General features: G+C 64.2%; 2 protein-coding genes across 3 annotated transcripts in view; one reads left to right on the top strand and one right to left on the bottom strand.

Moving 5' to 3' along the window:
- Positions 1-1,856: 1,856 nt before the first annotated feature.
- Positions 1,857-18,828, top strand: ANO7 (anoctamin 7). The gene is given in 31 exon segments (XM_070463597.1): positions 1,857-1,959; positions 2,345-2,437; positions 2,440-2,486; positions 3,001-3,249; positions 3,414-3,499; positions 3,613-3,734; positions 3,937-4,044; positions 4,749-4,942; positions 6,166-6,222; positions 6,282-6,301; positions 6,594-6,808; positions 6,811-6,845; positions 8,035-8,068; positions 8,071-8,168; positions 8,240-8,392; positions 8,720-8,728; positions 9,006-9,071; positions 9,154-9,231; positions 9,233-9,257; positions 9,465-9,687; positions 9,950-10,012; positions 10,633-10,687; positions 12,167-12,277; positions 13,266-13,340; positions 13,342-13,414; positions 14,643-14,801; positions 14,804-14,830; positions 14,918-15,066; positions 15,651-15,720; positions 15,723-15,816; positions 16,640-18,828. Coding segments are annotated over 30 exon segments (2,850 nt in total). The 3' UTR covers positions 15,776-15,816; positions 16,640-18,828.
- A 705-nt stretch (positions 18,829-19,533) lies between these two features.
- The window catches only part of HDLBP (high density lipoprotein binding protein), a 55,865-nt gene continuing 47,818 nt past the window's right edge, over positions 19,534-27,580 (bottom strand). For both annotated transcript variants that reach the window (XM_020913197.2, XM_070463697.1), the window contains exons 17-28: positions 27,354-27,572; positions 25,174-25,395; positions 24,869-25,087; positions 24,433-24,571; positions 23,380-23,534; positions 22,627-22,731; positions 22,326-22,460; positions 21,353-21,496; positions 20,561-20,746; positions 20,209-20,325; positions 19,999-20,127; positions 19,534-19,912 (exon numbers count right to left, since the gene is read on the bottom strand). In XM_020913197.2, the coding sequence (XP_020768856.1) occupies positions 19,826-19,912; positions 19,999-20,127; positions 20,209-20,325; positions 20,561-20,746; positions 21,353-21,496; positions 22,326-22,460; positions 22,627-22,731; positions 23,380-23,534; positions 24,433-24,571; positions 24,869-25,087; positions 25,174-25,395; positions 27,354-27,572 (1,857 nt within the window). In that variant the 3' untranslated portion in view covers positions 19,534-19,825. The remainder of the gene's footprint in view (positions 19,913-19,998; positions 20,128-20,208; positions 20,326-20,560; positions 20,747-21,352; positions 21,497-22,325; positions 22,461-22,626; positions 22,732-23,379; positions 23,535-24,432; positions 24,572-24,868; positions 25,088-25,173; positions 25,396-27,353; positions 27,573-27,580) is intronic.

The following is a 27,580-nucleotide window of genomic DNA, read 5'->3' on the forward strand; positions in this document are numbered from 1 at the left end:
TCGCCCCCCAGTCTGCCACCCTCCTTTCTGACCAGCGGCCTCCGGTCCACGGGGCAGGCTCTGCCATCAGAGTCACCAGCCCTGAGGTCAGTCACATCCCTGTGATTCTTGGTTGTCTCTGGACACATTTCACGCCACCAAACAACACAGCTCGGCTTTGTCTGTTTGAACCTGACGGAAGGACTCGGGGCCGCTCCTCCTGACACAGCAGCTGCGAGACCCACGCGCGTCGCAGGGGCGGCAGCGCCCGCCCACGATCCTGGGTGAAGCGCCTCCATCTCCCTCTGCCCCCAGGTGCGCAGACAGGGGCTGCTGTGACTGCTCACTGTGTGCGTGAGACTGAGCCGGGCCACACTGGTGCCCGGCTGTGCCGGGAACCCCTGTGGACACTTGCTGGCATCAGTCTCACAGTCTGCCGAGTGAGCAGAGCTGCCGTCCGCAGCCGCGTCTCCCCGAGTCCTAAAGACATGCGACGTTTCTGCAGGCTCGCGGGCTCTGTGTGTCCCCAGGTGTCTGAGCAGCCGTCTTGTCTCTTCTGCGCTTTTGCTGCTCGGCCATCCACCTTGTCCTCATTGATGCTGGGCGCTTGGGTCCTGGACGCTTCCGGCCTGGCCGTCCTGGGCACCAGCATCGATATGTCCTGGCTGATGGACCACGTGGCATCCCCTCCGCCTCATGTTTTGTTTCCCGCCCTCTGGAACAGGAAGGGTGCCCCCACTGCCCACCGCCCCCCGCCCCCAGCTGGCCAAGATCCCTTCCAGAGCCGCATAGAAGCCAGCAGACACGCACGGGGTGGGACTGGAGCTGAGACCCCCCAGTGATTGGGACCCACTCGACAGTCTGATGAGGGGAGGGGCTGAAAAGCACCCTGTGTCATGGAAACAGGTGGCGCACAGGTGTGGACACATGACTTTGCCAGACCTCCCCCCAGACTGGTCGCCCTGAGTGGGCGTGGGGGACCCCCGGGGGCAGCACGGGCGGCAGCCACCACCCACTGCCCAGTGCCCTCAGCCCTCAGAGCAGACGGGGCCTCAGCCTCAGCGCACATCTCAGCCAGCGGGGACACACGTGCCCACCGCTGGCCAGGGGTGGGGCCTTGGCCTCGGCCTTGGGGGAGCCCTGAGGGCCGTGACGGGAGCCACAGCTGAGAGTCACTGAGGGGGCCATTTGGGACAGCCAGGGTGCTCAACAGGGACGCTGGGCCCTGGGGCTGAAGGTCCCCAGCTCAGGGCTCCAGGGAAGCCTGGGGCACCTCTGCACACGGGCACTGGCCACACCCTTCCATTCGCATACACCCCATGTGCACACTTCTGTTGTACGTGCATGATGTCAACAGATGCCCCATGGCTTGTCAAAGGCAGAGATGTGTGGTCATTACCTGCGGAAGCTGTTTCTTGCCCACGAGACCAGGATAGCTGGTGGCCCCGGTGGCCTTGCAGTGACTGTCATTGTTCGGCGGCTTCTAGAGGCAGGCCCACAAACCTGCTATTTATCACGTGGGTTTAAAACGGCGCTAGTGAGTTTTTACTATAGCTACGGAAACACCTCTTTGTTCAGTGTGAATGGACACGCACATACACTCATGCACACACACAGTGCACCCACGCAACAGGCATGCACACATGTGCACTCCCATGTGCAAAGATGCCCGCATATGCCACGGGCACACAAACCTGTGCACACACGCGTGCACCCCAGGCTCTCATGGAGCCCGCGGTCCCCGCTGCATGACGTGTAGGCCGAGGACCCCTCGGTGCACCACTTACTCCTGCATGCCCCTGGGCCACGCGTGCTCTGCTCCCACGTGGATGATCTGCATCTGAAGCTGCCCCTGCGGGTACGGGATGCCTGTGACCATGACACACGCTGCTGCTTACAAGCCTGGGGGCTCCTGCTCCGTGTCCTTGAGGGTGCCTGTGACACCCCGCTCCACGGTGCTCCCAGAAGCCCTGCTGCCAAGTTGGGTGGGGCAGCGCCCCCCGAGGCAGGATTGGGGCGGGGCAGGCAATGTCTGCAGCAGCCAAGGCAGCCTGGACCCCCAGCCTGGACCTACAGGCCTCCTGCTGAGGGCCCACCCAGCCAGCCTCAGGAGGACAGGCCTGGGGCTGCTCTGCGGCCCAGGCTGTAGGCGGCCCAGGACTGTCGTGGCATGGGGGTGGACAAGGGGATGGCACTGCTCTCACACTCCTTCCTGCTGAGATGGCTCTGGGCCTCGGGGCAGCCCTGGGGCCCGGGGCCCGGAGAGGGAGGGGCTCACCTGGTCTACACAGGGTCCACAGCCGGGCCACAGTGGGCGGGAGCAAAGCCGCACACCCCCACAGCACTGGCGCCCGTGTCCCCTCAGGATGGGAGGCAACCGACCATCCTTTCCAAAAGACACAACTGGGCCTCCGACCGGCCGGCCGCCTGCTGAAGTGGCTGGGCATCCCCAGCAGCCTGCTGAGGCCATGCCTGACGTGCCCCAGAGTCACACTCCTGCTGGTTCAGTGAGCAAACTGTCCAGTAAGGGGGCTCCGCCGGCCCCTGACAGCCTCAGGCGGGGACCAGGGGGTGGAGGTGAGAGAATCACCAAGTGGGTGAACCAGAACCTGCCGCTCTCCCCGAGCTCTCCCCTGGACACTAGGCCCACCCCCGCCCAGCTCCGAGTCCACAGTGGGCGGGCGGGCGACCCAGGACTTCCTTTCACACAGAAAATGCAAGAGGCCGCTCTACACTGTTCCTGGAGCCCTTCCCTTGGCACATGACTCCCCGAAGCTGGTCACAGCCTCACCCAGCATGCGGGTTATGGTGGCACTCAGGCCTGGGGGGACCCGAGTGGGTGCCCAGCACCAGAGACCCCCACACTGAGGACACCTCCCTTCTGGCTGGGGGGCAGACTCGTGCCCCACCCAAGGGCTTCCCGAGGTTCTGGGTCCAGGGCAGGCCCTGCGGTCAGCCACCAGCCAGACACCTCCTGGAGAGAGGCCTTAGGTGCCACGCTTGGAGCTCCCGGGCACGCAGACGGCCATGGGCTCGTTGGCCCGAGCACCGCCACCACCCTGCCCTGGGGGTGTCCATGCCATCCAAGAACCTCCTGTGACCTCAGGAGAGGAAGAGCCCCACGCAGGAGCCGCCCATGTGGCCAGAGGCGAGGCTGCCCTGCGGACCCAGCGGAGGCCCAGGCAGCTGGGCTCCGAGTCTTCACGCCTGTGGGTCCCTCAGGGGGACAGCCAGGCCCCCTTCTTCCCCAGTGCCCACGGGCGCCAGACAGTGAGTGGGGGTCCCGACCCTGCTCAGAGCCTGTGGCCCAGACCCCGGACCCCTAGCAGGGAGCAGAGGCCTCTGTGGACATCAGAAGGCTGACCTGTGTTGTCCAGGGAGGGGAGGCCCCACGGTTGGGAGCCCGTCCCCACCTTGCCGCTCCGGGCCCGCAGGCCCCCAGGGCCCCAGTGCACATCACCTTCAGGGATTGGTGGGACTTGCCAAAGCCACGGGGCCCGGGCAGGTGTGGGTCCGGCAGGTCAGTGAGCACGGAGGCCAAAGGGGCAGTGTCCCTGAGAACTGCGCGGGCAGGGCCGGCCAGCGGCGGGGGAGGGCTGGGACGGGTCTGCCCAGGAGAACTGGCCCCTGCAGACCAATGGGCATGGCCACATGGGCTGCCCAGCAGGGGCTGGGCCCCCCTCCTGACACAGGCCTCCCGTCAGGGGGACGGCTGCTCAGGGTGAAGGGCCAGTGCAGGCTGTGCCTGGAGGGGCGTAGGGTCAAACCCAGACTAAAGCCCGCGAGCCAGCCTCCCAGCCAAGGCCTGCCAAGTGTGAGAACACCGCCGCCGGGGCCTGTATCCGGAGAGCCGGGGCCCCAGGAGGCTGTCGGAGGCTCAGCCCCGAGACAGGAGGACCGGCGAGTTCCTGCCGCGCCGTCACACAACCCGTGACAGACCTCCCACCTGACCCCCAGCTGCGCAAGACCCTGGCCAAGGCCCTCAGGGCTGCGAGAGGAAAAGCCTCTTTGGGCTCAACCGGTTGCCGGGGGCAGGGGTCTTCAGCGCAGCCTCCCCTCCCCGATGTGAGTCCTGGGGGCTGGAGCGGGGGCAGGCACCAGAGGGGGAGCTTCCAGGCAAGAAGGATGCCAGGTCCTGCCCCAGGGCCGTGGGGCAGCAGTGACAAGTCCTTTGATGGGACAGGCCGGCTCCCTGGGGAGCCGCCTCCCTTCAGGAGGTCGCCCGCGTCCCTCACAAAGCCAGGTCACCTGGGTATTGCTGGGTGCGGGGTGCTCACTGCACCAGCTGCCGCTGGACCGGACTCAGCCACCATGTCACCACCCTTGACAAAGAGTCCACTGCCTGGTCAGGAGATGGGCGGGGGCCCGCACCCTGCTGTGTGACCTGGGGGTCTGCCCCCTGCCATGTGACCTTGGGGGTCTGCCCACTGTGCTGCGGAGCACCTCTTCCCGTTCTGGCCCGTCTGCTCACTCGCGCGGCAGGACCCCCGCCCAGAGACAGGGAGCCTGCTCAGATCGCAGTCACTGGCCCCCCCAGGTGGCCCCTCCAGGTGCCTCCTCCGCACCTCATTGGACCCCGGAGCCCCAGGACAGAGGCCCCCCTCAGAGAGGCCCTGCTGGGCCGCTCACCCCAAAGGGCCCCCTGCCCTGGAGCAGCGGTCCTGCTCCCTGGAGTGCTGCTCTGTCCACCCAGGACAGAGGGGCAGCCCTGAAGCCCCCACATCTAGACCCCGGCCTGGTGCGGGGAGGGCGCCTCCACCCACCTGCAGTCTCCCCACCTGGCAGCTCCTCGTCCCCAGGGCCCCCGGCGACACCCCCAGAGGGCCCGCAGGCCCCGGGCCTCGGCCAGCAGCAGATCTGGCTGCGGCACTGGGCCCGCCGGGGCGAGTGGAGAGAGTACCAGCCTGTGCGCCCCGTGCGCAAGGGTTTTGGCAAGAAGGTGGCCTTCCACTCGCCTGGCTCGGTGGGTCCTGTGCCCACACCCCTCAGGGCTTCCTGGGGCCCCAACTTGGCCTTCAGGGTGACGTCTGCTAGTCGGTGCCCCCAGGGGCGAGCCATGCCTGGGGGCTCAGCCAGCGGCCACGCTGACCCCTCCGAGGCCAGTGCGCCCTGGCCGAGCTCCATCCTGCCCAGCCGCTTCCCCCCACCAGGTGTCCCCTCACCATGGCTGTTCTGGGGGGCCCCTTTCGACTCCCGACGCCACGGCCCACCAGGCATGTCCTGAGAAGCCCAGGGCCACCCCAGGAACTCCCGCCCCGGAGTTGGTCACGCCTGCCCGGGGTCCGGGGAGAGCTGCCCCCTTGCCTCCTGCAGACAGGCTGGCACCCAGGGGTTGACCGTCTGCCCCGGGCACCCAGGCTCCTCGCCTTCCTCACGGCTCCACCGCACCCTACACAGCCACACTCCCACCGTCCCAGCTGCTGAAGCCCTTTCTTGCTCCAAGGACAGCAAGCGTGGCCCCTCAGTGGCCCCAGTGGCGAGCTGTGCTGGGGAGCTGTACGTTTCCTGTGCCCTGACGGGACACAGAAGGAGAGGCCACCCACGACTGCGCTGGACCCGGACGGGGGACAAGGCATTGGGTGGGCAGGGCCCCAGGAGGGCAAGGGCCCTGGGGCACAATGGGCAGGGCCTCCTCTGGGTTCTCAACAGACTTTCATCTCAGAGGTCACTCTGGCCAACGCAGGGGAGGCCGGACACCAAGCCGGGGCGGCTCTGGCTGTGACCCGTGGGAGGCAGATGGGGCGTACGTGACGGACCTGGCCATGGCGGGCTGGGTGTGAAGCCAGAGGCGTCAAGAACGACCCCAGCCTCCAGGACTGAAGTCCGCTAAGCAGGGTGCCTCTCCAGGAGGGGCCCCCATACCCCGCGTGTTGATGGGAAGTGACTGAGGCTCAGGAAAGGGGATTCTGGGGGGCACGGGAGCCCGGGGGTCAGGTGCTGAGGTCAACAGGGGGACAGGTCCAGAGTCGGGGGCGAGGGCAGGAGGACGGAGCTGCAAGGAGCGCTCCCTGGGGGCCATCCCGTCATGGCTTCCTCCCGGAAGGCCCTGCACCTCCTGCCCCCACCCCGCCCCCACAGGTGTCCTTACAGGTTGTGCCGCTGCGCAGAACCCCCTGGGGCTCAGCCCAGCCCTGGAGACCAGGCCCACCCAGACCACCCACAGGCGACCCCAGAGTCCCCCCTGAGAGTTTCTACACAGGTTGGGTGCTGCCAGCGGCGGAGGTGGGCATGCTGGTGTTCCTGGTGGACGCCTCATGCCGTCCTGAGACACCCACATAGCGTCCTCTGCCCTCCGCTCGCAGGCTGCCCCATGTCTCCTCAGGTGGGTGTGTGGTTGGAGGGGCTCCCAGGTGCCAGGCCCGGGGCAGAGCTGGGGGTAGAGGTGAGCACAGAGCCACCCCAGCCCTTGGGGCTCACGGAGGGCCCTGGGGCTTGGCTGGAAGGCTGACAGGTAGACAGGTGTGCTCCCAGGCTGACACAAGTGGACAGGGGTGTCCTTAGGTTAATTTTATTGGCACGTGCCCTTGTTTCTTACAATAGTGTCAACTTCTCTTATCATAAGCAAAAGACAGAACTTGGCTTTTATCGTAATGTAGAGCTGAAATTTCAAAAAGTTATCTCAAAAATTATCATTGCATACATTTTTTAAAAGAAATGCTGGGCCTGGCAAAGGCAGTGGTGGTGACGGAGAAGGCAGGTGTCGGGGAGGGCAGGGCCTGGGGCCCCTGCTGCTCCCTGCAGCCGCCCCCCAAGCCCCACCCCACCCTGAAGGCAGGCGCTGTGCGCGGTGGAGACAGCTTGGAGCTGTGCCCCCTCTGTCCAGTCTGCCCCTCTGGCTGCTCTCCCATGCCCACACCCTGGGCCAGGTAGGAGGGCAGGCAGGCGAGGGCGGAGGGCAGCCCCTTACTCCCCCAGTTCTGGCCATGACCCTCCGGGGATCCCCACTTGGCACCATCGAAGGTGGAGCGCCCTGTGCGTTACTCACCGGGGCGCAGTGTCCCCACCGGCTGAGGCCAGCTGGCCCCCAGCCCGCAGTGCTCAGCGGAGCAGCTGGACGGTGGACACCATGGGAGTTCTTCCTGTTACTCCTGCTATTAGGTATGGCAGCCAAGGTCAAGAGCAGGACCCCAAACACACAAACCTTGCCACCCTCAGGCAGAGTCTCAGGCCCCAGGTTCCGTCAGCCGGCACACTTCCAGGGTGGGTCAGCTCTTCCTTGAGCCCGGCCACCAGGCCTGCACCCCACACTCCCTGGGCAGAGCTTCGGGGCCAAAGAGGGACCCACAGACAGACACGCCTTCGACAACCTGCTGGGAACCTGTCTGCACCAGTGTCCTAGGTCTGCCCTAACAAATGACCACAAATGGGGGTTAAAACAACAAACTGATTTTCTCACGGTTCTGAAGGCAGCGTCCAGTACGGCTTGACAGCTGATTCCTTCTGGAGAAGGCGCAGGGCGTCCACCTCATGTCCGGTGGCTCTGGGAACCCTGACGTTTGCTGGCTTGTGGCCCCACTGCTCCCATCTCTCCTGTCTTCACGTGGCCTCTCCCTTTGTGCGGGCCCATGTCTGTCTCCCCTTCTCTTACAAGGGCTTGTCGCTGGTTTCAGGTCCCCCCAATCCGGGTGCTCTCATTGGGGTCTCATCCTAATTACACATGCAAAGGCCTTTATTCCAAGGAAGGCTGTATCCTGATCACCTGTCTATCAGAACGTATGTCCAGGAGGACGTATATTTTCAGAAGCACAGTTCAAGCCACTACAGTCCATCTTCTGGCCCCCATGAGCAAAATACAGTCACCCCCAACCTAGTGCCCCAAAGTGTCACCCACTGCAGCGTCAACCCCGAGTCCCCAGGCTCATCTCATCCTGAGTCGGGGGTGGGGGAGGTTCTGGGGCAACACTGCTCCCTCCTGCACACTAGACGGTCACTGCCTCCAGGGCACAACGGTGGGCAGGCAAGGGATGGGGTGTTGGGGGGCATTCCTCAAGGACCAGACAGGAGGGAGAAAAGGGCCCGGTCCCAAGCACATGCAAACCCTGCTCCCCTGCCCAGGCCGGCCGGCTCCCTGACCACAGAGGCACTGTCTTTTGAGTCTGTTCACGGCGCTGTGGGCCGTGCTGCTCCTGGAAGCAGATGAGCACCCGCTGGCCTGACGCTGGGGCTGTTGGGACTCCAGGAACCTCGAGGTGGGCAGTCCCCCGACGAGGCCCCGCCCCCAGCACGCACCCCTTTGAGCACCATCCTCCCCCAACTCCAGGAGAGGCCCCAGCCCCAGTTTTCCACTCAGCTCCCACAACAACCCTGAACCCCACCACCAACTGAGGACGAGCCCTAATTCCCCAAGAGGAACTGCCTGCACCAGGTGCTGGCCAGCTCAGTGGTGGTCCTGACAGTGGTGAGGGTCCCCGCTGCCGGGTGCTGCCCATCAGGCCGCTGTCCTCCGAGCCTCAGCGAGCAGTAGCACCCCCTCCCCACCGTGGGGCAGGGCCTGGTGTTGTCTCTGGGACCCAAGAGGCCCTCTCTGTCCTCAGAAAGGCCATGGTGTTCCTGGGCTCCAGGGAGGAGCTAGGGATCTGGGCCCTAAGAGGCAGGTGTGTGTGGAGCAGGGGGCTGGGGCAAGTTCCCCTTGGCGGCGGGCCTGGGGCATGCTTCAAGCACAGGTCCCCTCACCCTATCTTGCCCTCTAGTCACAGGGACTTCTTAACTGACCCCCCTCAGAGATCTCAAGAACTCCCAGGTTTGCCTAGTGAGATGGGGGCTGGCTGACAACAAGGCACAGAGGCCCCTGTGCCGCCCAGAGGTCGCAGAGTCACCCACCTCTAAGTCTAAACGATTGCCCTCCCCGCCTCTCCCGGCCAGCCACCTCCTGCTGCCCAGCAACCTGCCAGGAGCAGCCGGGCACACAGCCTGGTCTGGGAGTGGGACGGCACGTGGCTGTGGCCTGAGGGTGCTGGGGTGTCAGTCTGCAGCTGCAAGGCTCACGCACCCGCTGCCCCACAGGTGGCCGTGGTGCTCTGTGCCAGGGGTCCATCACTATGTACCGGGCCATCCTGGTGTCCGGGTCGGACAACAGCGTTCTCGCAGCCTGGGTGAGCTTCCATCCCTGCTCCTGCTGGCTGGCTGGGTGGTGGGCTCTGGTTCCCTCCTCCATCACCCTTCGGTCCCCCATAGGCTTCCCGCATCGCCAGCCTCACAGGGTCCGTGGTGCACCTCGTCTTCATCCTCATGCTCTCCAAGATCTACGTGGCCCCGGGCACACGTCCTGATGAGATGGGGTGAGTGCTAACAGCGCTGGGCGCCGGCCAGTCAGATACTTTTCTCATGAGTGAGGAGCCGCTCGGACGCGTCCCTTCCTCCCTGTGAAGCCCCTTAAACAGCAGTGAGCGGGGCCTTGGCGGGGGCGGGGCGCTCCCCCCCTTCGGTGACCCCCCTTCCGTTTCCCAAGGACAAATCCATCCGTCCACGAACTGCACAAATTGCAGCCCTGGTCTCGGGACGGGGCAGAGCCCGGCGCACACCGGGGAGACTGGGGCAGAGTGTGGAGGGTGACAGCGTGCGGGAGGCCAGGGACAGCGCCCTGGGGAGCCGCCCACAATGTCCCTGCAACGGCGGGGCCTGGGAGTGTCCTCCAGCCGGCCTCCTGGGGCCCGCCGCCGTCTCGGCGCCTCCTTGTCGGGCACCTCTGGCGCCCAGCGCCCCAGACCCGTGCCCAGCCCGCTTTCCGGAGCCGCATCGTGTTAATTATTATCGGCACTTGCACTGCTCCTCCCCTACGCGGAGCGCTTCCAGAAGGTCCTGAAGTCAGAGCTTTGGGAACGCGCCCTCTGCTCCCTCCTTAACGGATCTCTTTGAACGCCCGGCGCCGGGCCCTTTCCTCACTCCCTGAGCCTGGGCGGTGCCTGACGCAGGGGCCCGCTGTGCCCTAGAGGGGCGCCCACCTAGAGTCTGAGCGCGCTGTCACCCGCAGGGCGTCCATCCTCCAGTTCGTCAGCTTCCACTCGCCGGTCTACACATTCTTCTTCAAGAGCAGGTTAGCGTCTGCGCCGGCCACACCTGCCCGCCCTACCCGCGCCCCAGTCACGCCCACTCCCGGTTAGCCCCGCCCCTCATCAGTACGCCCCGCCCACTCACACTGGGCCCGCCCTGGCTACGCCTCCGCTCCGCCTTAGCCCGCCCCGCCCATGCCCCGCCCACGCTCTCCTGGGCCCGCCTCGGCGCAACCCTGATCCACCTCAGCCCGCCCTAGCCCCGCCCACTCCCTACTGGACCGCCCCCCTTACTCAACCTGTCCCTGCCCCGCCCCCTCCCGGCTGACCCCCGCCTCGGCCCGCCCCATCCCAACTGGCCCCACCCATCCTTAGCCCTGGCCCCCGCCCTTCCTTGACCCGACCCGCCCACAAGCGTCGGCCACTCCCCAGCGGCCAAGCCCCATCGCTCTCGCCCGGCCCCACCACACGTGGCCCGGCCACGCCTCACACGACGGTCACGCCCACGCCCCGCCCCCTGTGGCCCTGACACCGCCCAGAAGCTCCGGGGAGGTGGGCGGGCACAGAGGTCACTCCCCGATGCCCGCCGTGACCCCCCCGCCCGCCGTGGTTCAGCCAGGTGGGCCACGGGCAGCCGCGGGAGCGGAGGCTTGGCTCTCCCCAGGTTCGGCGGCTACCCCGGCAACTGCCACACCTTGCTTGGGGTCCGCAATGAGGAGGTGAGCGCGGAGAGCCGGCGGTGCCCCTCCTCGGACCCCACTCAGACAGCCGTCCACAGAAGCTCACAATCCGCCTGTCCCCGTTGGCACCCGATTCGCACCCGAACCCAGCCCCAGTCACTGTCATGGGCCATGAGCGCCGTCGCTGCAACAAGCTCGGTCAGCAAGCTGGAGGTGCAGAGGCTGACGGCCCCCCACGGGGCTTCTCCCCAAGGCGCCCCCGCCCCCGTCAGCACAAGCAGGCTCACCTGCAGCTCTGAGAGTCAGGGAACTTGTTTTCTGGATAGCGGAAGCTGGTTTCCTGAAGGATGAAGCCTCGCTGCTATGCGGGGTCCCAAGAGCAGACCCCAAGGAAAGGCCCAGGCTCAGTTCACTGGTGCGGATGTCACCCTGGGAAGCATGCAGGGGGCAGGGGCTGTGCAGAAGGAGGTGCCCCTAGCAGCACTTGAGGTGGGGGGGTCACCGCTGTGGGCTTGTGAACTCAACTCTGCCCCAACCCGCCTGAGACATTGTAGAAAAACTCTCAAAATGACCATCCGGTCCCTTCCTGGCTGAGGGCCAAGGAGGCACAGGTAGGGGTCCAGAAGTTGCCATGGAACACCTCCCCTGAAAGCCCCTCTGCTCCCATTTGTTGCAGGAGGAGGGAGAACAGCAACTTTCCATGGGTCAGAGCTGTGACCCAGTCTGACAGCTGCCTGCAAAGGGGCTGTCCCTAGGGACCCTCTCCAGGTTCACACTGTCGGGGAGACAGCGCTAATGGGCTGAAACTCAGCGCAGGAGTGTGCATGGCAAACAGCAGGCAAGCAGGCGGTATGCGGTTATCAACAGGAAAAGTCCCAACTCAAAATGGTTCCAGCAAAAAATGCAGTTTCCTGGGCTCCTCTATTGAAAATACAGGACTCTGCGAGCACAAGTATGGCTGGAACCAGGTGTTTGAACAATTTTGCACTGCTTTCCCCAGCACTGGCTGTGTTTTCACACAGATTTTCCTCTCCTGATAGGGAAGACATCTTGCACTGTGGGCTGACATTCCAAGAGCTCAGGACAACACCCTCTAGCTTAATACCCAGCACAAGGTATGTCGTCCCACAGGCTCCCCCAAGAGCCCCGGGACCCGCCTCTCACTGGCGTCATCAGGTCCCTGCTTGGTGAGGCCTGCCTGCCTCCTGGGTATGCCCCAGATAGGCTAGGGTCAACCCCAAGTGACTCCACGTGGTTCCCCAAAGAGCCCAGGGTGCCACATGGCCATGACTCTGATGTCCTGTAACATCTGCCCGCTGGACCTAGGGAAGACTGCGGGGGCTTGAGTGAGGTCAGGATGGGGAAGGAAGGGAAGGAGGGTCTCTGCAGTCAAGGTGCCCCTGGCCGGTCTGAAAGGAGCGTGAGGGTGTGGCAGGGGCCACCTTGGAGGCCCAGAAAAGGATGGATGCCTTGAGGCTGGTCCCTCCCACAAGCAAACCTGAAGGGCGGACGCTGCAGTGTGCAGCTGGGGGCTGCCTTGCCGAGCTGGCCCAGGAGCTCCTGGTCATCATGGTGGGCAAGCAGGTCATCAATGCCGTGCAGGAGATTCCTGTGCCTGCGCTCCCCGGGGTGAGTCTCCCACCCCACCCCCGCCTGGAAAGCATCCAGGGACTATGGGACTGGGGATCGTCTGGGCCAGCCAGCCCCACCAGGAGAAGTTGTGGGGAAGGCGGGTCCCGCCCACCTGGACCCCAGGGACTCAGGCATGTCCAGCTACCAGCCCACAGGCTCTCTGATGCCCCCACCCTGTGTCGCTGCTGTAGGCGCTCACCGGGGTCTCCTGCCCCGGGGCTGCCTCTGGAGGGCAGGAAGCCTGGGTTCCTGGGCACTGCCCCAGCCACCTGTCCTTCCTGTCTGTAGCCCACTGGGGCTGGGCCAGGCGTTCTTTGGGGAGGGAGGAGCAAGGGGAGGCCCCAGGCTTCTGGTGCCCTTAATGGGGACACTGGGGTCCCATCCCCTGGTTCCACCCACTGGCACCACTGTGGCTGCAATCAAGGCAACTGGGACCGCCCCTCCCCGCCCAGGCCAGAGCCCTCGCACTGCCCCACCCAGGGGCGGCCTCACATCCAGCCCAAGGCTGGACCCTCACCAGCCCCTGCACACCTCATCTCCCCGGAGACTTCCCGGGCATCACAAAGCATGGCTGTCAGACTTTAGCCCAATCACGTGCCTTCTGTGGCGTGGCCCTGATTCTCAGGGCAGGCAGTGCTGGGAAACTGAATTCAGGATTACAGCAGGCAGGGTGTAGCCGGACGAGTGCAAGTGTGGGCAGAGAAGCGCGCACACGCTCACGTCCGGGATCCTCATCCGCTCCCTCCCTGACATAGCTCCTGCCGCCTCCTCTTGCCCAAGGGAGCTTGGGGGGAGGCTGGCACCCTGCCTCACCAGGGGGATGTGGGTGCAGAAGGCCTGCCCCTCGCTCCGCACACCCTGGGCCCCAGGCCTCCAGCTCCTGCTGCCTTTCCTTGCAGGGTGACCAGGGGAGGGCTCAGGAGAACAGGGCTGTCTTCCTGATGTTTCCTTTTTGTTTAACCCTGGTGTTTCTGTCTCTGGGAAGCTAAAGGGCTGCTGGCAGGGGTTCCGGCTCTGCTCTGAGAAGAGGAAGGCAGTGGTTTCCCTGGCGGCTAGCCAGGTGCTCTTGGGAGGTAGAGGCGGACTACCAGCTTTTGCCCTTTGAAGGCCTGTTTGACGGGTACCTCGAGATGGGCAGGCCATGGTAGGGGCTGTCACCACCAGCACCGTGGGGAAGGGTAACTGCACCACCAAGGGGCCTTCCAGCCTCAGCATTCCTGCCTGCATCTGCCTTGAAATACGATGTAGGGATGGGTGTGACAGGGAGTCCCTGATGGAGCCTGGCGGGGGGAGATCAGGAAACGAATGGTGGGGCCATGGCGGGGAGCTCTCAAGAAAGGCTGGCTGAGGGCAGGAGGGGCAGTGCTCCAGGTCCAGAGACTCAGAGAGGACCTGGGGCCACTGACGGGGCTTGCTTGGAGTGGCCTTCATCTCCTCCCACCCCCGAACGCCAGGGCCAGAGCCTGGCGCAGGACGTGAGGAGAGCAGTGAGGGCGCTCAGGCCGGGGTGAGGCTGCACGGAGGCGGCGATGGCCTGGAGAGCTGGACTTCTCCGGACAGTTTTTCGATGCCCACACTCTTTGCTGGACCCTCCAGTGCCGTTGCCAGGAGGGGGCCTGTGTCTGGGGCTCATCCCCCGCATGGATGGGGTGATTGCACTTTTTGAGGCCAGGGTCTGCATCTCATGCGGCCCTTCTGTTTGATGACAGAGGGGAGAACCGCAGCACAGTCAAAACTGCCGCATCTGAGCAAGGCAGGCATTGCTCTGAGCTCCCGGTGGCCAGAGCAACAGGGGTGACGGCAGTGGCTTTGTTCTGTGGGTGAGGAGGGCAGAAAGCGCACAGGGAGGGATGTGCTTCCTCAGGACGTGAGCGGGTGACCACTGGACGAAAGGCCTCCGGGTCCCAGGCTCTCCTTAGGAATCTGACGTAAGAGCCAGAAGCCCCCTTCAAGGAGCCCCTTCCGAGAATCTTGCCAAGAGTTCACAGGGCGGGCGCGGCACTGGGAAGGACAGTTAAGAGTCCCAGACCACAGGCAGCAGGGGGAGGCTGGGGATGGCCAGAAACGCACCCAGCGCTGTGAGAGCAGATCGGGGAGGCTTCCTGGAGAAGGAGGCCTTGCCTTGAGGTCTGCGGGATGAGTAAAAGCAGGGACTGTGGACACAGGCAGGGGTGGTCCCCCGGCCTCCCTGAAGGCCGCGGTGAAGTATTTACTGTGGGCAGTGTCGGGTCGAAGGTGCATGTGGTCCTTATCACCGGATGAAACCGGGCGGGCAGAAGTCAGGGTCGCACGCCGTGGCCACCGGAGGGACTGCGGGGGCCGTGGCCACCGGAGGGCCTGGCGGCGACCCTTATCCCCGCAGTCCCGCAGTTCGGCTTCATTACCACCTTCGGGGCCGCCTGCCTGCTCACGCCGCTCTTCGCGCTGCTCAGCAATTGGGTGGAGATCCGCCTGGACGCGCGCCAGTTCATCCGCCCGGTGGCCGAGCGCGCGCAGGACAAGGGCATCTTGTTCCACATGCTGGAGGCATCCCGCACCTGGCGGGCGTCAGCAACGTGAGCGCCGGGCCCGACGGGAGCGGTCCCCGGGGACAGCGGGCCGACCGGGGCGCGCGGCCCCGCGCTCACTCGCCGGCAGCCCGGGCGTTCCTGCTGGCTTTCTCGGCCCAATTCCTGCCGCGCGCCCACTACCAGTCAGATTCAGCGCTGCGCGCAGCCGCCCGTATGGGTGAGGGCGCCGGGGGCGGGGCTCCCACGGAGGGGCGGGGCGGCATCCGGAGCGGCCAGGTTGGGAGGGCCCGGCTACCCGAAAGACCGCCTCCGGAGCTGCACTGCGGGAGGGGATCAGCCGGTGCGGGGATGGCGCTCCCGGCGCCCGCGGGCTGAGCTCGACGGCGGGGAGCAGGTGGCGGGCTGAGAGGGGAGCTGGCACCTCAACCTGCCTCCCTCGCCCCGTGGCTCCCACAGGTATCAGGCCTTCCGGGAGGATGATGCACATTATTCCCGGACCTACTGGACTCTAGGGCCACCTGTCCGGCCCTCGTCACGGTGTTCGAGGTGCCGAGGCCCGGAGGATGCTGGGCCTCACTCCCACCCCAGGGCTCCGCCCAAGGTCAGTGCATGGTCCGCGGGGTGGGCATGGGGGAGGCCGCAGGCCAGAGCCCCTGCTGTCCCCCCGCGGGCAGAGGGCGGCCCTCTGCGTCTTCGCCTCTCGGCCTGGCCTCTGTCCAGAGTTCCCTGGGCACTGCAAGGTCCGTGGAGGCTGGGGTGGTCTGCTTTGCGGCCTCTGCCTCTTCTGGGAGTTTCCTTTCCTGCACTGATGCTTGCTGTCCAGCTCAGCCCACGCCTGCGGAGCCCTTGCCCACCTCTAGCCCCACTCTGGCACATGTGCCAAGGGGTGGGGGTGCGTGGCTCCCACCCAGCACGTGGTGTTCTGCGCTGGTGGCTCCTCAACGTCGAGGAAACCGACATCCCTGAATCTGCGGCAATCAGGTGAAGCAGCACTACAGCCCCAAGCAGACGCTGGCTGAGAACTAGGTGAGCCCCCACGCCCACCCCCGCCCGCACTGCGCCGCAGTCAGAGTCTAATCACGATCCTCCTCTGGGCCCCTTCCTGAAAACAGGCTCTTTTTGGAACAACCGGAGTAAAAGAGAACCAAGCCTTGGGCTCAGAGACTAGGTTGCCAGGAGCTGGAGTCACAGCTTGCCCCACAGGAGGCAGCTGAGGGGCCTGGAGGCGGGGTTGGGGGTGATGCCGTCAAAGGCTTCCCACCTCAGAGGCCACCGCCCTGCTCCTGGCCCCTCAGGCCTGTCTGCCTCCCAGGCCCTGGCATGGGCTGGCCCCATGGTCCGCTGACTCCAGCCAGGGCACCTGGAAGGTGGGGCGCTCGGTGCCCAGGGGCAGCTTTCCCTAATGTCTCCCGCCCAGCCCCACCTCCCCCGTCACCCGGACGGGATGGCTCCATAGCTGAGGTGCGCTGCCTCCCCGCACGTCGCGCCTCCCCCGCCTTGGCCTGCCCCCCGCCCGGCCTCGAAGGCACGGGAGGTGGCCTCCACCGGCTTCACATGTCCGCCCCCTCAGCCCTGGATGGGGCTCATCTCCCCTCAAGCTGGTGGACTTGGGGTCCTCCGTCTGGCCCGCCCTGTACCTGCTGCCCCTCAAACGGTGGCGTCCCCTCTCCAGCCAGCCCCGCCACTTCCTACCCGGTCCAGGCAGGGTCCAGCCTGCCCCCCACATACCCCAGCTGGCAGCCCCAAACCAGACTGTTCTGGGCCGCAGCCGTGAGCCTGCTCACCCCGCCCCCGGGACCCTGCAGCCCCCTCCTCTGACAAGGCCCACAGTTCTGCCTGCTCCTTCCAGCCCGCCCACAGCCTCCGAGCAGCCCCAGCCTCAGCCCGTTCAGCGCTTCCTGTGGCAGCGCCTGGCTCCCGCCAGCCTGGGCCAGCAGCAGCCTCACGGTGGCGAGCGCCGCGATGGGGAAGGTTTGGAGGGAGACTGGACTCTTCCTTGAAGCACTCAGAGGAAAGGACATTCACTCCCGTGACGCTTGGTGGCTCTCCTTCCGCCAAGTCTTCCCGTCTGTCTGCATGGGATCATCTTCAGGACGGGGAGGTTCACGGCACCTGCAGCTGGACTTCACCCACCGCCCGTCTTCGTGAGTGCCCTGCATCTGCCTCCTCTGAGCTCCGAGCACAGAGGAGCTGTGCCCCAGCCTCGCCGGCGGCTCACTGCCCTCTGCTCCGTGGTGGAAGCCCCGCAGTAGACACCAGGAGACAGTGCCCACTTTTGACTCTCAGGGGAGCGCTCCTTGAGGTCACAGCACTGTCAGCAAGGACACGTGGTCCTTCAAGTGCTGCACCACAGTCCGCCAAGCTTCTCCTCAGAACTGCCAGTCGACGCCTTTGTAACACCCACAGATCCGGGCCTCACGAAGCACCAGGTATCTCTTGACCAGGGAGGGGCTGAGACAGAGGGGCAGGTGCTTGCTCGCCCACAGTCCAGAAAATGAGCCGTCCTTCTGTTTGTGGGCAGTGGGGCTGTGTGCACCGTGTCCTTGTTACAAAATCCACAGGCGTTTTCTTCCAGATGGTTGTTTTTGTTGTTTCAGACTTTTAAAAGTAAACTTATGGAAACATAAGAAATCTTGGGTTTGCATGAAGTGAGCACATCAGCGTGACGAGCATTCATACAGACACAGCCCTGGTCACTGGGGTGTGGTGCCTGGCAGGACCTGCCCACACCGCCTTCCTTTCCCGCCTGGAGTGGTCCCACCTTGGCCTCAGGGATGGAACCCCCAGGTGTGACCTCTTCCGCAGGGCACACCCCCACGAGCCTTCCCGACAGCGCTATGCTGTGTGATGCCCCCCTGAATGAAGACCACTGAGCCATCCGGCCTGGCTGCCAGGGATGACCGCGCTGCCATCAAACGTCCACACCCCCTGGTGTCCTGGAAGGTGTCAGTCACCATCCGCCCCCAACACTGATGCCTCCCGGCACCCTGGCTCCTGCGAGGCCATTAGTCCAGGGCTGAGCACCCTGTGCCAGCTGGGGGGCCGCACCAAGCGTCTGTGGGGTGCCCAGTGACCCTCCAGAGCATGCCAGGCACGCCTGGTTCCCCGAGGCTGAGCTCGGCAGGGCGTGATAAGAAGAGTCTCAGCACACTGTATCCAGTTTGGGTTTTATTTTAGAATTTATAAAATTCCAGTGTCATCCATATTCATGAGCCTCCACACATGTTTGCATATAATCTCCAGATTTCAAAGTTAAGGCCAAGGGATGGATGGTAGCTATGGACACATGTGACACGGAAGACATTCGAAGAGGGCATGGGGCACACGCCCCGTCCCACCAGGTGCACGCAGCCCCGGAGGCCCCAGGGCAAAGGCCAGGGCAGTCACCACGCGACCTTCAACCACCACCAGAGCAGACACAGCGAAGGCCAGGGGTTCGCAATGAACGCACATGCGGGAGGTCTCCTGTGGGAACTTACAAAGGCCCCTTTGGGGAGGGGAGGGTGGCGGTTGCAGAGGACCTCGCAGGACAGACGGAGGAGCTGTGGGCGGACCCCCCGGGAGCCGGGGGCCAGCGGGAGGGAGCTGACCGGGGAGAGGCCCCGAGACCCTGCAGATGCAGGAGGGGCTCCCAGGGCCGGGCCCCCCTGCGGAGGCAAGCGGGCACCCTTCCGTCCTCCCCAGCCGTTGGCTCTGCCTCGTCCGGGGCCTCACACACGCCCCATCGGCCATGCCTATGGACGGGCACGTTCCAGGCCGCGTGGGCCAGCTGGGACTTGCAGTGGGGAGACTACTCTTGGTCTGTTCAGGAATTAAAGTCAAGATGACTGAGCCTGAGTTAATAAACTGAGAGAAAAACCTCCCATGGGGTGGAGGTGGGGGAGAAGGTGGGCTAAGCAGCGGTGACTCTCCCAAGGACACAGTCAGCTTCTCCAGGAGGTTGGGGACCAGGGACCAGACAACTCAAGAGTGGCCCGTCACCTCCGTGGGGACAGATGGCCCAGGGCCCAGGGCCCCACCTTTCCCTTCACCAAGCACCCTGCCCTGCGGAGGCCAGGGGCTGACGCCTGGGCCATCCTACCAGACACCTGAGAAGGACCAGGTCCTCCGCCAGCTGGGACAGCCTCTGCACCCCGGGGCCAGCAGCTTACCTCTCACACACGCATCCGAGGACGCCTGGGGGGCTGGCCTGCGCACCCCCGACTCTGGACTCTGGAGGTGCAGCAGGGTGCGGCCTTGAGCCCAGAGTGCCGGCTTCGGGCCCCGAGGCCATAGTGAACACCAGAACCCAGTGGACCGGGGGGCCGGGGGCGGGGAGGGTCGTGGGGCACGGGCTGGTGGGTGTGAGAGAGCTGAAGGCGGTGCAGAAACACAAGCAGGCCTGTGGCAGGAAGCGGGGCCCTCTGTGGAGGAGTGGGGGGCCCAGCTCCCTCACCCCTGCCTGCACTCCACGGAGCCCTGCCAGGCGACCTTGCCTCTGCCTGAAGGGCTGGGTGGTCTGGGGTGCAGACCCTGACGTGGAGGCCGGGCCGTGCAAGAGCCGCCCCCCGTCTGCCTTCAGGTCCTCGGGCAGCCCCGGGCTCTCACTGGGCCCGGGACACCCCGTGTGTGCGCAGGGCCTTCCCCCTGACCTCAGGGTCTGGGTCGGTGGAGTTTCCAGCAGCTGGAAGAGGCGGGTGGTCCTCGAGGAGGAGGCCTGCAGCAGGCAGGGGAGAGGGAGGTGGGAAAGGACGAGGGCAAACATTTGGCTTTTATAAAGTCAAGGAAATTTATTTCCTGAGGTCATGACAGGAAGCAGGCGCAGCCGCAGCTGCGGGCTCTCCCGGCGGGGCGGGAGCTTGGCCGCTGTGCGGGGTGACTCCGAACCACGGCCTCCTTAGTGTTCACGAGGTGCCGAGCGCAGGGCCAGGCCGGGCCGGGGCCGCCGGCTTCGCCGTGAGACCTCAGGGCGGGCGGGATCAGACACGAACGTGGGGTCCAGCTGCTGGGTCAGAGTGAGGCGGACCCTCGCGGGGCGGGTGCTGCTCCTTGGTCATTATCGCTTGGGGCCCCACGGAAGCGTCTTGGGGGCCACCTGAGCCCCAAAGCTGGGGAACTCCTCGGAGCTGCTCATGTCGGGAGCCTGTGAGGGAGCACACGGCTTGAGGGACAGCGCCCCGCAGCGGCCCCGGACGGCACGAGCGCGGGTCGCTGGGGGCAAGGCCTCACCTTCTCGCTGCTGCTGGCGGTCCAGGGGGCGTCGCGCACAACGAAGCCCTTGGACGGTGCCTTGGACTCCTCGTGGGCAGGGGGCTTCAGGTACAACTGCAGCGCCTCGCTGTCTACCACGTCGGCCAGCTGTGGGCACAGGCGGCGTCAGTCTGTGGCAGGGGCCCGTCACCCCAGCCCATCCGGGCCAGCTGCCCCCGCAGGACTCACGTATTCCTCCTCCAGGTTGAGGATGTGGTCGATGGCCTCCTCCACGTTCTCCGGGAGCCCCGTCACGGTCACGCAGTTGGGGTCGGGTGCCCCGCTCTGTGGGAAGCGGATGTCCACCTGGACGCAAAGCACACAGAGCCAGGGTGGGCGAGGGCCCCACCGTGCATGCGCCAACGGGCCCTTCAGCGGAGGCCGCCCACCGCTCACTGCCCCGCAGGGTCAGCTGTCCCCGCTGTGACCCACAGTGCCTCACCACCTGAGCCTGGGGACTCCAATGGTTTGACGGTATGCAGCCCATCTCCCCGCCTGCTCTGAGGGCAAGCCATGCTCCAGGCTCAGCTTGGGGACTCACCTTGAACTCATCCATGATTTTGCGGATGGCTTTGCCACGGGCACCAATGATGCGGGCGTGAACGCGGTGGTCTAGCGGAACATCCTCAGAAACCATCTGTTCAAGCTCACCCACGATCTTCAGGATGGCGTCCCGGGCAGCCTCCGTGTTCTTCTCATAGCCTGTGATGGTGATTTGGTCCTGTGGCTGAGAGAGGATCTGGTCAGAAGAGGGCACCCCAGGGACACCTGCCTGCAAGCCCCGGCTGGGGGCACACTCCACGAGCAGCAGATGCTCGCTGGCAGGCTGAGGGCCAAGCGCGGACGCTGTGCCTGAAGGGGAGACTGGCAGCCCGGCAGGGTGGCAGCATCCTCTCCTTCCCCCAGACTCCCCGAGAAGGACAGTCGCCACCACGGGCTGAGGGTGCAGGCACAGACGAGCTGATGCCGGATGGCCAGGGCGCAGGGAAGGCCCTCCACTGGAGACTGAGGCCTGCAGAGAAGGTGCAGACGCCGCGGCTGGCACCCCCACCCTCAGCAAATGTGAGACGCCAGACCCATAAATACCAGCAGAGAAAATGGGGAACTCAAGGCAGAAAGAAGTAGAAATTCCATGAAGGCCATGCCCCTCAGAACAGGAAGAAATACAACAACCCTGGAGAAGGGCACGTCACAATGCCAAGGACCCAAGGACAAAAATGAACATCTGGGTGCTAGACAGAGGAGCAGGAATGGAGAGCAGCCCCAGGAGAGGGGCCCGCCCAGGAGAGAGGAAACTCTAGGCCACAGCAGGGCAGGCCCTCCGGCCCCCTACCTGGCTCCCATCGTCCTTATCAGGGAACTGGATGTTCACGTCGTGCTCCAGGCGGATCTGGGTGATCACCGCCCCCTTCCTCCCGATGATCTTGGGGTGGTATTTGGGGTCCACAGTGACACTCAGCTTAAAGCTCCGTAAAGCCTGCCGACGAGGCAAGGCGCAGTGAGGAGGGAGCATTTCCAGCCCGGCCCTCACCATCGCCACCGCGCCCCTCCGTCCTCTGCCCACGGGCATCGCGTCACCTCTGCACCAAGAATGAGGCTCAGCTTTACAGCTGAGCTCTGTGGCCCTCCCCCCGGCAACGGAAACAAGGGGCCGAGGACGCCGCTCCCGCAAGCACAGCGCCCGCCCGGCTCCACCTCCTGAGCCTGAGATGCAGACGAGCGAGTGTGCAGAGAGCTGGGCTTAGGGTGGTGGGACGCAAGCAGGCGCCAAATCCCCAAACCAAACAGAAACCGCAGACGCATGAAAGAGAACAGAAGTGTGAGGGAACGCCCACAACCAGAGGCCTGGGCAGGGGGGACCCCCAAGGCCGGCACTGCGGCCGTGGCCGAGGCGCGCAGGCTCCCAATGGCCCCACACTGTCCCCGCCCTGCATCACGCCAGCTTCTCGCGTCCCCGACACCAAGGAGACAGCACCCAGGGTGCTGGTGGGGCCTGCCCGGGTCCAGGGGCACACGCTGGGGGTCTCTCCTGGAACTGGCCCCCAGGCCTCCCCAGGTGAACCCTCCTAGTAAGGCTGGCAAAGGTCTTCCTGTTTACTTAAGACACAGCTAACGACAAAGTCCAGCTCTCGATGTTTTGGTTAAGAGGCAGCCAGGCTCCCGACACCACCTGCGACAGGTGCTCCCAGCTCGTGCGACCCTGGGCTGGTGACGCAGGGTCACCCAGCCCCGTCTCTGCTGCCCAACTTCCCTGCTGAGGGGCAGCCTGGGTGTGAGGGGCTCGGCCCCGGACACCTGGCCCTCACCCGGTCCTCCTGCTCAGCCTGCAGCTCCTTCACCCGCTCCAGTAGCCCTGCCTTGGCCCGGTCCAAGTTCGCAGCCAGGCCTGTGATGGCGATGATGTCAGACTGCAGCTCTGGTGCCGGGACGTGAATGTTCACCTGCGTGGAGACAGGGCAGGCCTGCTGCAGAGGGCATCCGTGGGGACACAGCTCAGCCTCCAGATGAGGAGGGTGGGGGAGAAGAGCTCAGCTCGCGGAGCGTGGAGCATGGCGCCCCCTTCCCAGCACCCGGCGTCCCGGGAGACGACCTGCAAAGTGGCTGTACCTCAAACTCGTCCATCATCTTGCGTATCCCACTTCCCTTCTGGCCGATGATGTAGCGGTGAAGGTCATAGGGCACCTCCACTTCAATGGTGACGGGAACCAGTGCCTGCAGGACAGGGCTGGGGTCAGGCCTGAGGGTGGGGTGGGGAGCCCGTGGGCTCAGCAGCAGGCCTTTCTGGGTCACAGGCGAAGAGTTGTATGGGAATGAGATGCTCTCTAGAACTTTCCACGCTGCCCCAGCTGGGCAGAGCGCCACTTTCTATGTGAGGGGACGCGGGAAACGGTGTGGGGTGCAGCCACCCCTAGGAGCAGCAGAGGCGTGGAAACCCAGGGCCTCAGGGTCGGAGCCCCCCTCTGTGGGGGCTGGGGCCACACAGAGGTCCACCCTGATCCCGGCCGCACAGAGACCCTAGAGAAGGTCAGAGAGACGCCTGGGACCACAGCCCCCTCCTGGGGCAGCGCTGACGACCCGACCCATGTCGCCTCTGCAGCCTGCTCGCCCCAGGCGACCCACTTGTCTCCCGCTTGTCGCCACATCACAACAGGCCCCCATCCTGCCTGCTAAGGGGGGGCTCACTGAGTGCTGATACTCAGGACCCTGCACACTGGGGGCAGGGGTGCCCGAGCCCCACCAGCTCTGCTTGTCCATGGTCCCAGGCCGGCAGCTCCGCCCGTAACATGCGGTGCTCAGGTCTCAGATCTGCACCTGCTCCTTGCTGAGGGCCAGGGGTGGGGCTGGGTGGGGCCTGCGCACCTCCAGGGCTTCCTTGGCCGCCTCGCACTTCTCCTTCCGGCCGGAAATGACGATGATGTCGCACCTCCTGGGGGAGCCGGGCTCGGCCTCCTTGCCCTCTCTCCCCTCCGCGGCATCCTCACCGTTCTCATGGACAGGGGGCTCCACGCTGTGCCCTAGGGAGACGGAGGGGCAGCCCAGGGCTCAGCACCTGCCTCGGGGGCTGCAGGGGAAGGCGGGGCAGGGCCCGCTGTGCTGGAGAAGAAGAGACCACCGACACCAACGCCAGGGCGGAGATGGCTTGAGAAGACAACTGAATGGGGACGAGGTAACTGCTCTCATGTCAGGAAGACAGCAAGGAAAGCGCAAGCACGTGGGGCCGGAACTGGCTGGCGTGGTCCAGTCAGGCCACGTGGGAACCAGACGTGACCAAAACAAACCAAACACTCATGGAGCAAGACAGCATCCAGGAGAGCAGAACACAGACCCAACTGTCAAAGGCAGCAGCGACCCGGGTGGGGCTGGGGCGGGCCTGGCAGCCAAACCCGCAGGAGGACCCCAGGACTACGTGGCTCTGAGCTGACAGGCTGCACGAGCCACAGTCACCCTGACGACCCTCGAGTGCCCTCATCCTTGCGGGGAAGCCGTGTGGGTAAGGGGTGGGCCTGAAGCGGACACTCAAATGACTCAGAAAGAACAAGTGTGCCATGTGTAAGCCAGGGGGTGAAGGCAGACGTATCTTTACATCAGCCTGTGCAATTCTTCTTTAATATGAAATTGTTTCAAAATTAGAGAGTAAACAGAGTGTGAAACATAAATGCGACAAATATGATTTAACTTGTAGCCCAAGCTCTTCTTAAAAAAATAGGAGATTCACTTCCTCCCCACATGGGAGGCTACGGATGCTCAGCTCTCCTGGGCCAGGTCGCCAGCAGTGGGGAACCCTGAGGACATCTGAAGGGCCCGTCGTCTCCCTGCGACCACGACATAGCCCGCTCCGACAGACCAGGGACCCTGAGCCTCTGGAAGCCCCCGGACAGCCAACAGCTGCCACCTCCCCCAGCCAGGACCCACCTGGGTTCTCCTCTCTGTCTGGGAATTTAATCTGAACATTATAGTCCCGGGTGATCTGCTGGATCTTGGAACCTTTGGGGCCCATGATTGATCGATGGAATTTCTGGGGTATGGTGCATTCTATGGTCACCTGGGCTTCCTGGAAGGAGACAGAGCAAAAAGGAGAAGTAACAGTCAAGGTCAGTTGCTCAGGGCCAAGTTCACGTCCACACCACGTCTGTCTCCCTCCTCCAAGGCCTCTAGTGGGAAGAGTGGCGGAGGGCAGGGCCACAGGGGAGGCCCCCTGCCCCCCCCCCCCCCCCACAGGCCCTCAGAGACTGGGCTCTTGTCTGCCTGCCGCCCTGGAGGAGGGAGGCCCCCGCCGAGGACCCGCCAGGCCCCCCCAGGGAGCAGCTGCTGCATCAGAGCCCGGAGTCCGCCGAGCCTGGGCACCTACCAGGTCCTCGATGATCTCCTGGATGCGCTTCTTGGCTGCCTCCACGCAGTCTTTGGCGCCCTTGAGGGTGACCTTGTCGCTCTGCGTGCCGGAGCGTGGGAAGCTGACCATCACCCCGCCGTACTCCTCGGCGATCTCCCGCAGCACCTGGCCTCTCCGGATGACGAAGTGGCGGTGGTGTTTGGGGTCCACCAGCATGCAGTCTTCAACCACGTTGTCCTGGGGCATCGGGAAGGGTGCTGCATGAGCCCCTGCCCGCCCGCCTCCCAGGACCAGGCCGGCCCAGCCCCGCCCACCTGGCTCACCAAGTTCTGGATGAGCGCCTCCAGCTCCCGCTGGGCCTCCCTGACGGCATCCTCCTTCCCGATGATGGTGATTAGGTCCTGCTCGCGGTCCTCGGCCGCCGGGAAGACAATGCGCGCCCCGGTGCTGTCCCGCACCTTGCGGATCTTCCCACCCCCCTTGCCGATGAGGAACTTGTGATACTCGGGCTTGGCGCGGATGTCCACGGTGAAGCTCTTGGTTTGCTGCAGAAACCAATCCAGCTTCGTTGGCCTGGTGCCACCTGTGCGGCCCCAGGGACAGCGGGGTGGGGAAGTTCTCCTCACACTGCCACCCATGACTGTCTAAACGGGGCTGCTCGGATCTCAGCACGGACCCAGACCAGGCAGCACGTGCATTCCCTTCCCTCCACAAACAAGAACCCCAGTCCTGCTCCGACAGCAGCCTGCGACTCTGTAAGCTGTTCCCACCTCCCTCTGCAAGGGGACGCTGCGGGGACAGCGGCACCCGCCCAGACCCTGTCCAGGCCTGGGCACCCCCACTCCTCTCGACCCTGGCCAACAGCTCCTTGCTCAGCACTCACTCCCAGGGCTGCAGGTGACCCATGCACCCAGCTCAGAGACAGCCAAGCCAACCGAGGCCTTATCTGACCATGAAACCAGAGCGCAGCAGAGGTCGCGGCCCAGTGACCTCGCCAAGAGATCCTCTGGAGGGGGTCTGCAGCACTCAAGGGGACACACCCCCAGGCAGACAAGCCCACCCCGGGCAGTCTCTCCTTTTTCCTGTCGTGAAGCCTGTCCCCAAGCTGAAGAGCAAATAACTGAGTTGTTATCTGTTAAGTGCTGGTTTCACAGAACACCACTGAAAATCTTCAACTTTTCAGACACTCAAACAGCAGCATTTAAAAAAACTTTATGAGTCAGGGAGCTCATCCCTGCAGTGTGATAAAAGATGACACGTCATCACCAGGTGGGCCCCTCCAGAAACCTCACGGGCGGCCAAGCCCCAAATCAGCTTTGCATTTATACTAAAGAGAGACCAGGCAAGCCTCTCAACAGGCTGCACGCCCACTCCTCATAAAAACTCTCTGCAAACCCAGCACAGAAGGGAACTTCCTCAGCTGGAAGAGCTGCCAAAGACCCGGCCCGCCTCACACCGTGGCGGGGGACCCGGCCCGCCTCACACCGTGGCGGGAGACAGAGGGCATCCTCGAGCCCCCAGCCAGCCAGGCTGTCTGCTGGCCATGCTGCCAAACAGCACACAGGACGCCCAAGCAACACCATGAAAGGAGACACGCAGGCACATGTATCAACAAGAAAGAACTACAACTGCCCACTCACAGATGGTGTGCTTGACACAGAAAACTCGTCTGAATCCACAAGCAAAGGTACTGGCACTAGTAAGTGGGGTGCAGACCAGAAACATGGCCCACACGCAAAAATCTAGTCTACTCCTGTATGTGGCAATAAATGGAAATGGGTAAAAAAGTGTCATTTATAATACCACTGAAAATCAAAAAAGACATGAACCAAACATGATGAGCAAGATTTTCACACTAAGAATGACAAAGCACCAGTGAAAAATCAAGCAGTGTAAACCCTGGAGGGACTCCAAACTGTCGGGGGGTGGCAGTCCTCCGGGATCTGCTCTTCAGACTCAATACAGCTCCAGTCGGAATCCAAGACAGACTTTCCCCCAAGAGACTGACAGGCTGGTTCCAAATGCACATGGGAAGGCAAAAGGGCCTGGAGTAGCCAGAGCAGTTTTAATAAGCACAAAGCTGGAGGACCCTGAGCTGTCCCGTAGTCAGCCGTGCCCCGCCATGCTGCTGAAACAGAGCGGAGGCCGGAAACAGCCGCAAGTGGGCCGTGACAAAGGGCAGAGGCGAGTGAGGTAGTGGAGACCCACAGGAAGTGATGCCTGTCAGAGGACTTTATCTGAGTGGTGGTCCCATGAATGTAGGCCTGTTAACTCAGAACTACACATGGAGACTTTCTGTATACAAATCATACTTATGAGGGGAAAAGCCCCAAATAACAAACCCAACAGCAAATGTTCTCCACTGAACATGCAGGCATCTGGCCTGGAGAGGCCCTTCAGGAGACACGCGTGTGTGCACAGATGTGCTCTAACCTGACGCAGAGACAGGCTGTGCAGGGCCTCCAGCGGGACGTGAGGACAGACTGTCCCAAGTGGCACTCACCTTCTCCTCCGCCAGGTGCAGCAGCTGCTTCCGGGCCTTCTCCACGTCCGAGGACGGGCCCCTGATGACCACGGTGTCGCTGCCCGAGCCCTCCACGGGGAAGTGGATATGCACCCCGCCACACTCCTCCATGATGGAGCGGATGAGGCGGCCCTTGGTGCCGATGAGCGAGTTGTGCAGTCGTGCAGGGATGGACACCTCCACCTCAGCGATGTTGGCCTGAAATC

This window comes from Odocoileus virginianus, unplaced genomic scaffold, assembly GCF_023699985.2.
Source record: "Odocoileus virginianus isolate 20LAN1187 ecotype Illinois unplaced genomic scaffold, Ovbor_1.2 Unplaced_Contig_5, whole genome shotgun sequence".
Classification (NCBI taxonomy): domain Eukaryota; kingdom Metazoa; phylum Chordata; class Mammalia; order Artiodactyla; family Cervidae; genus Odocoileus; species Odocoileus virginianus.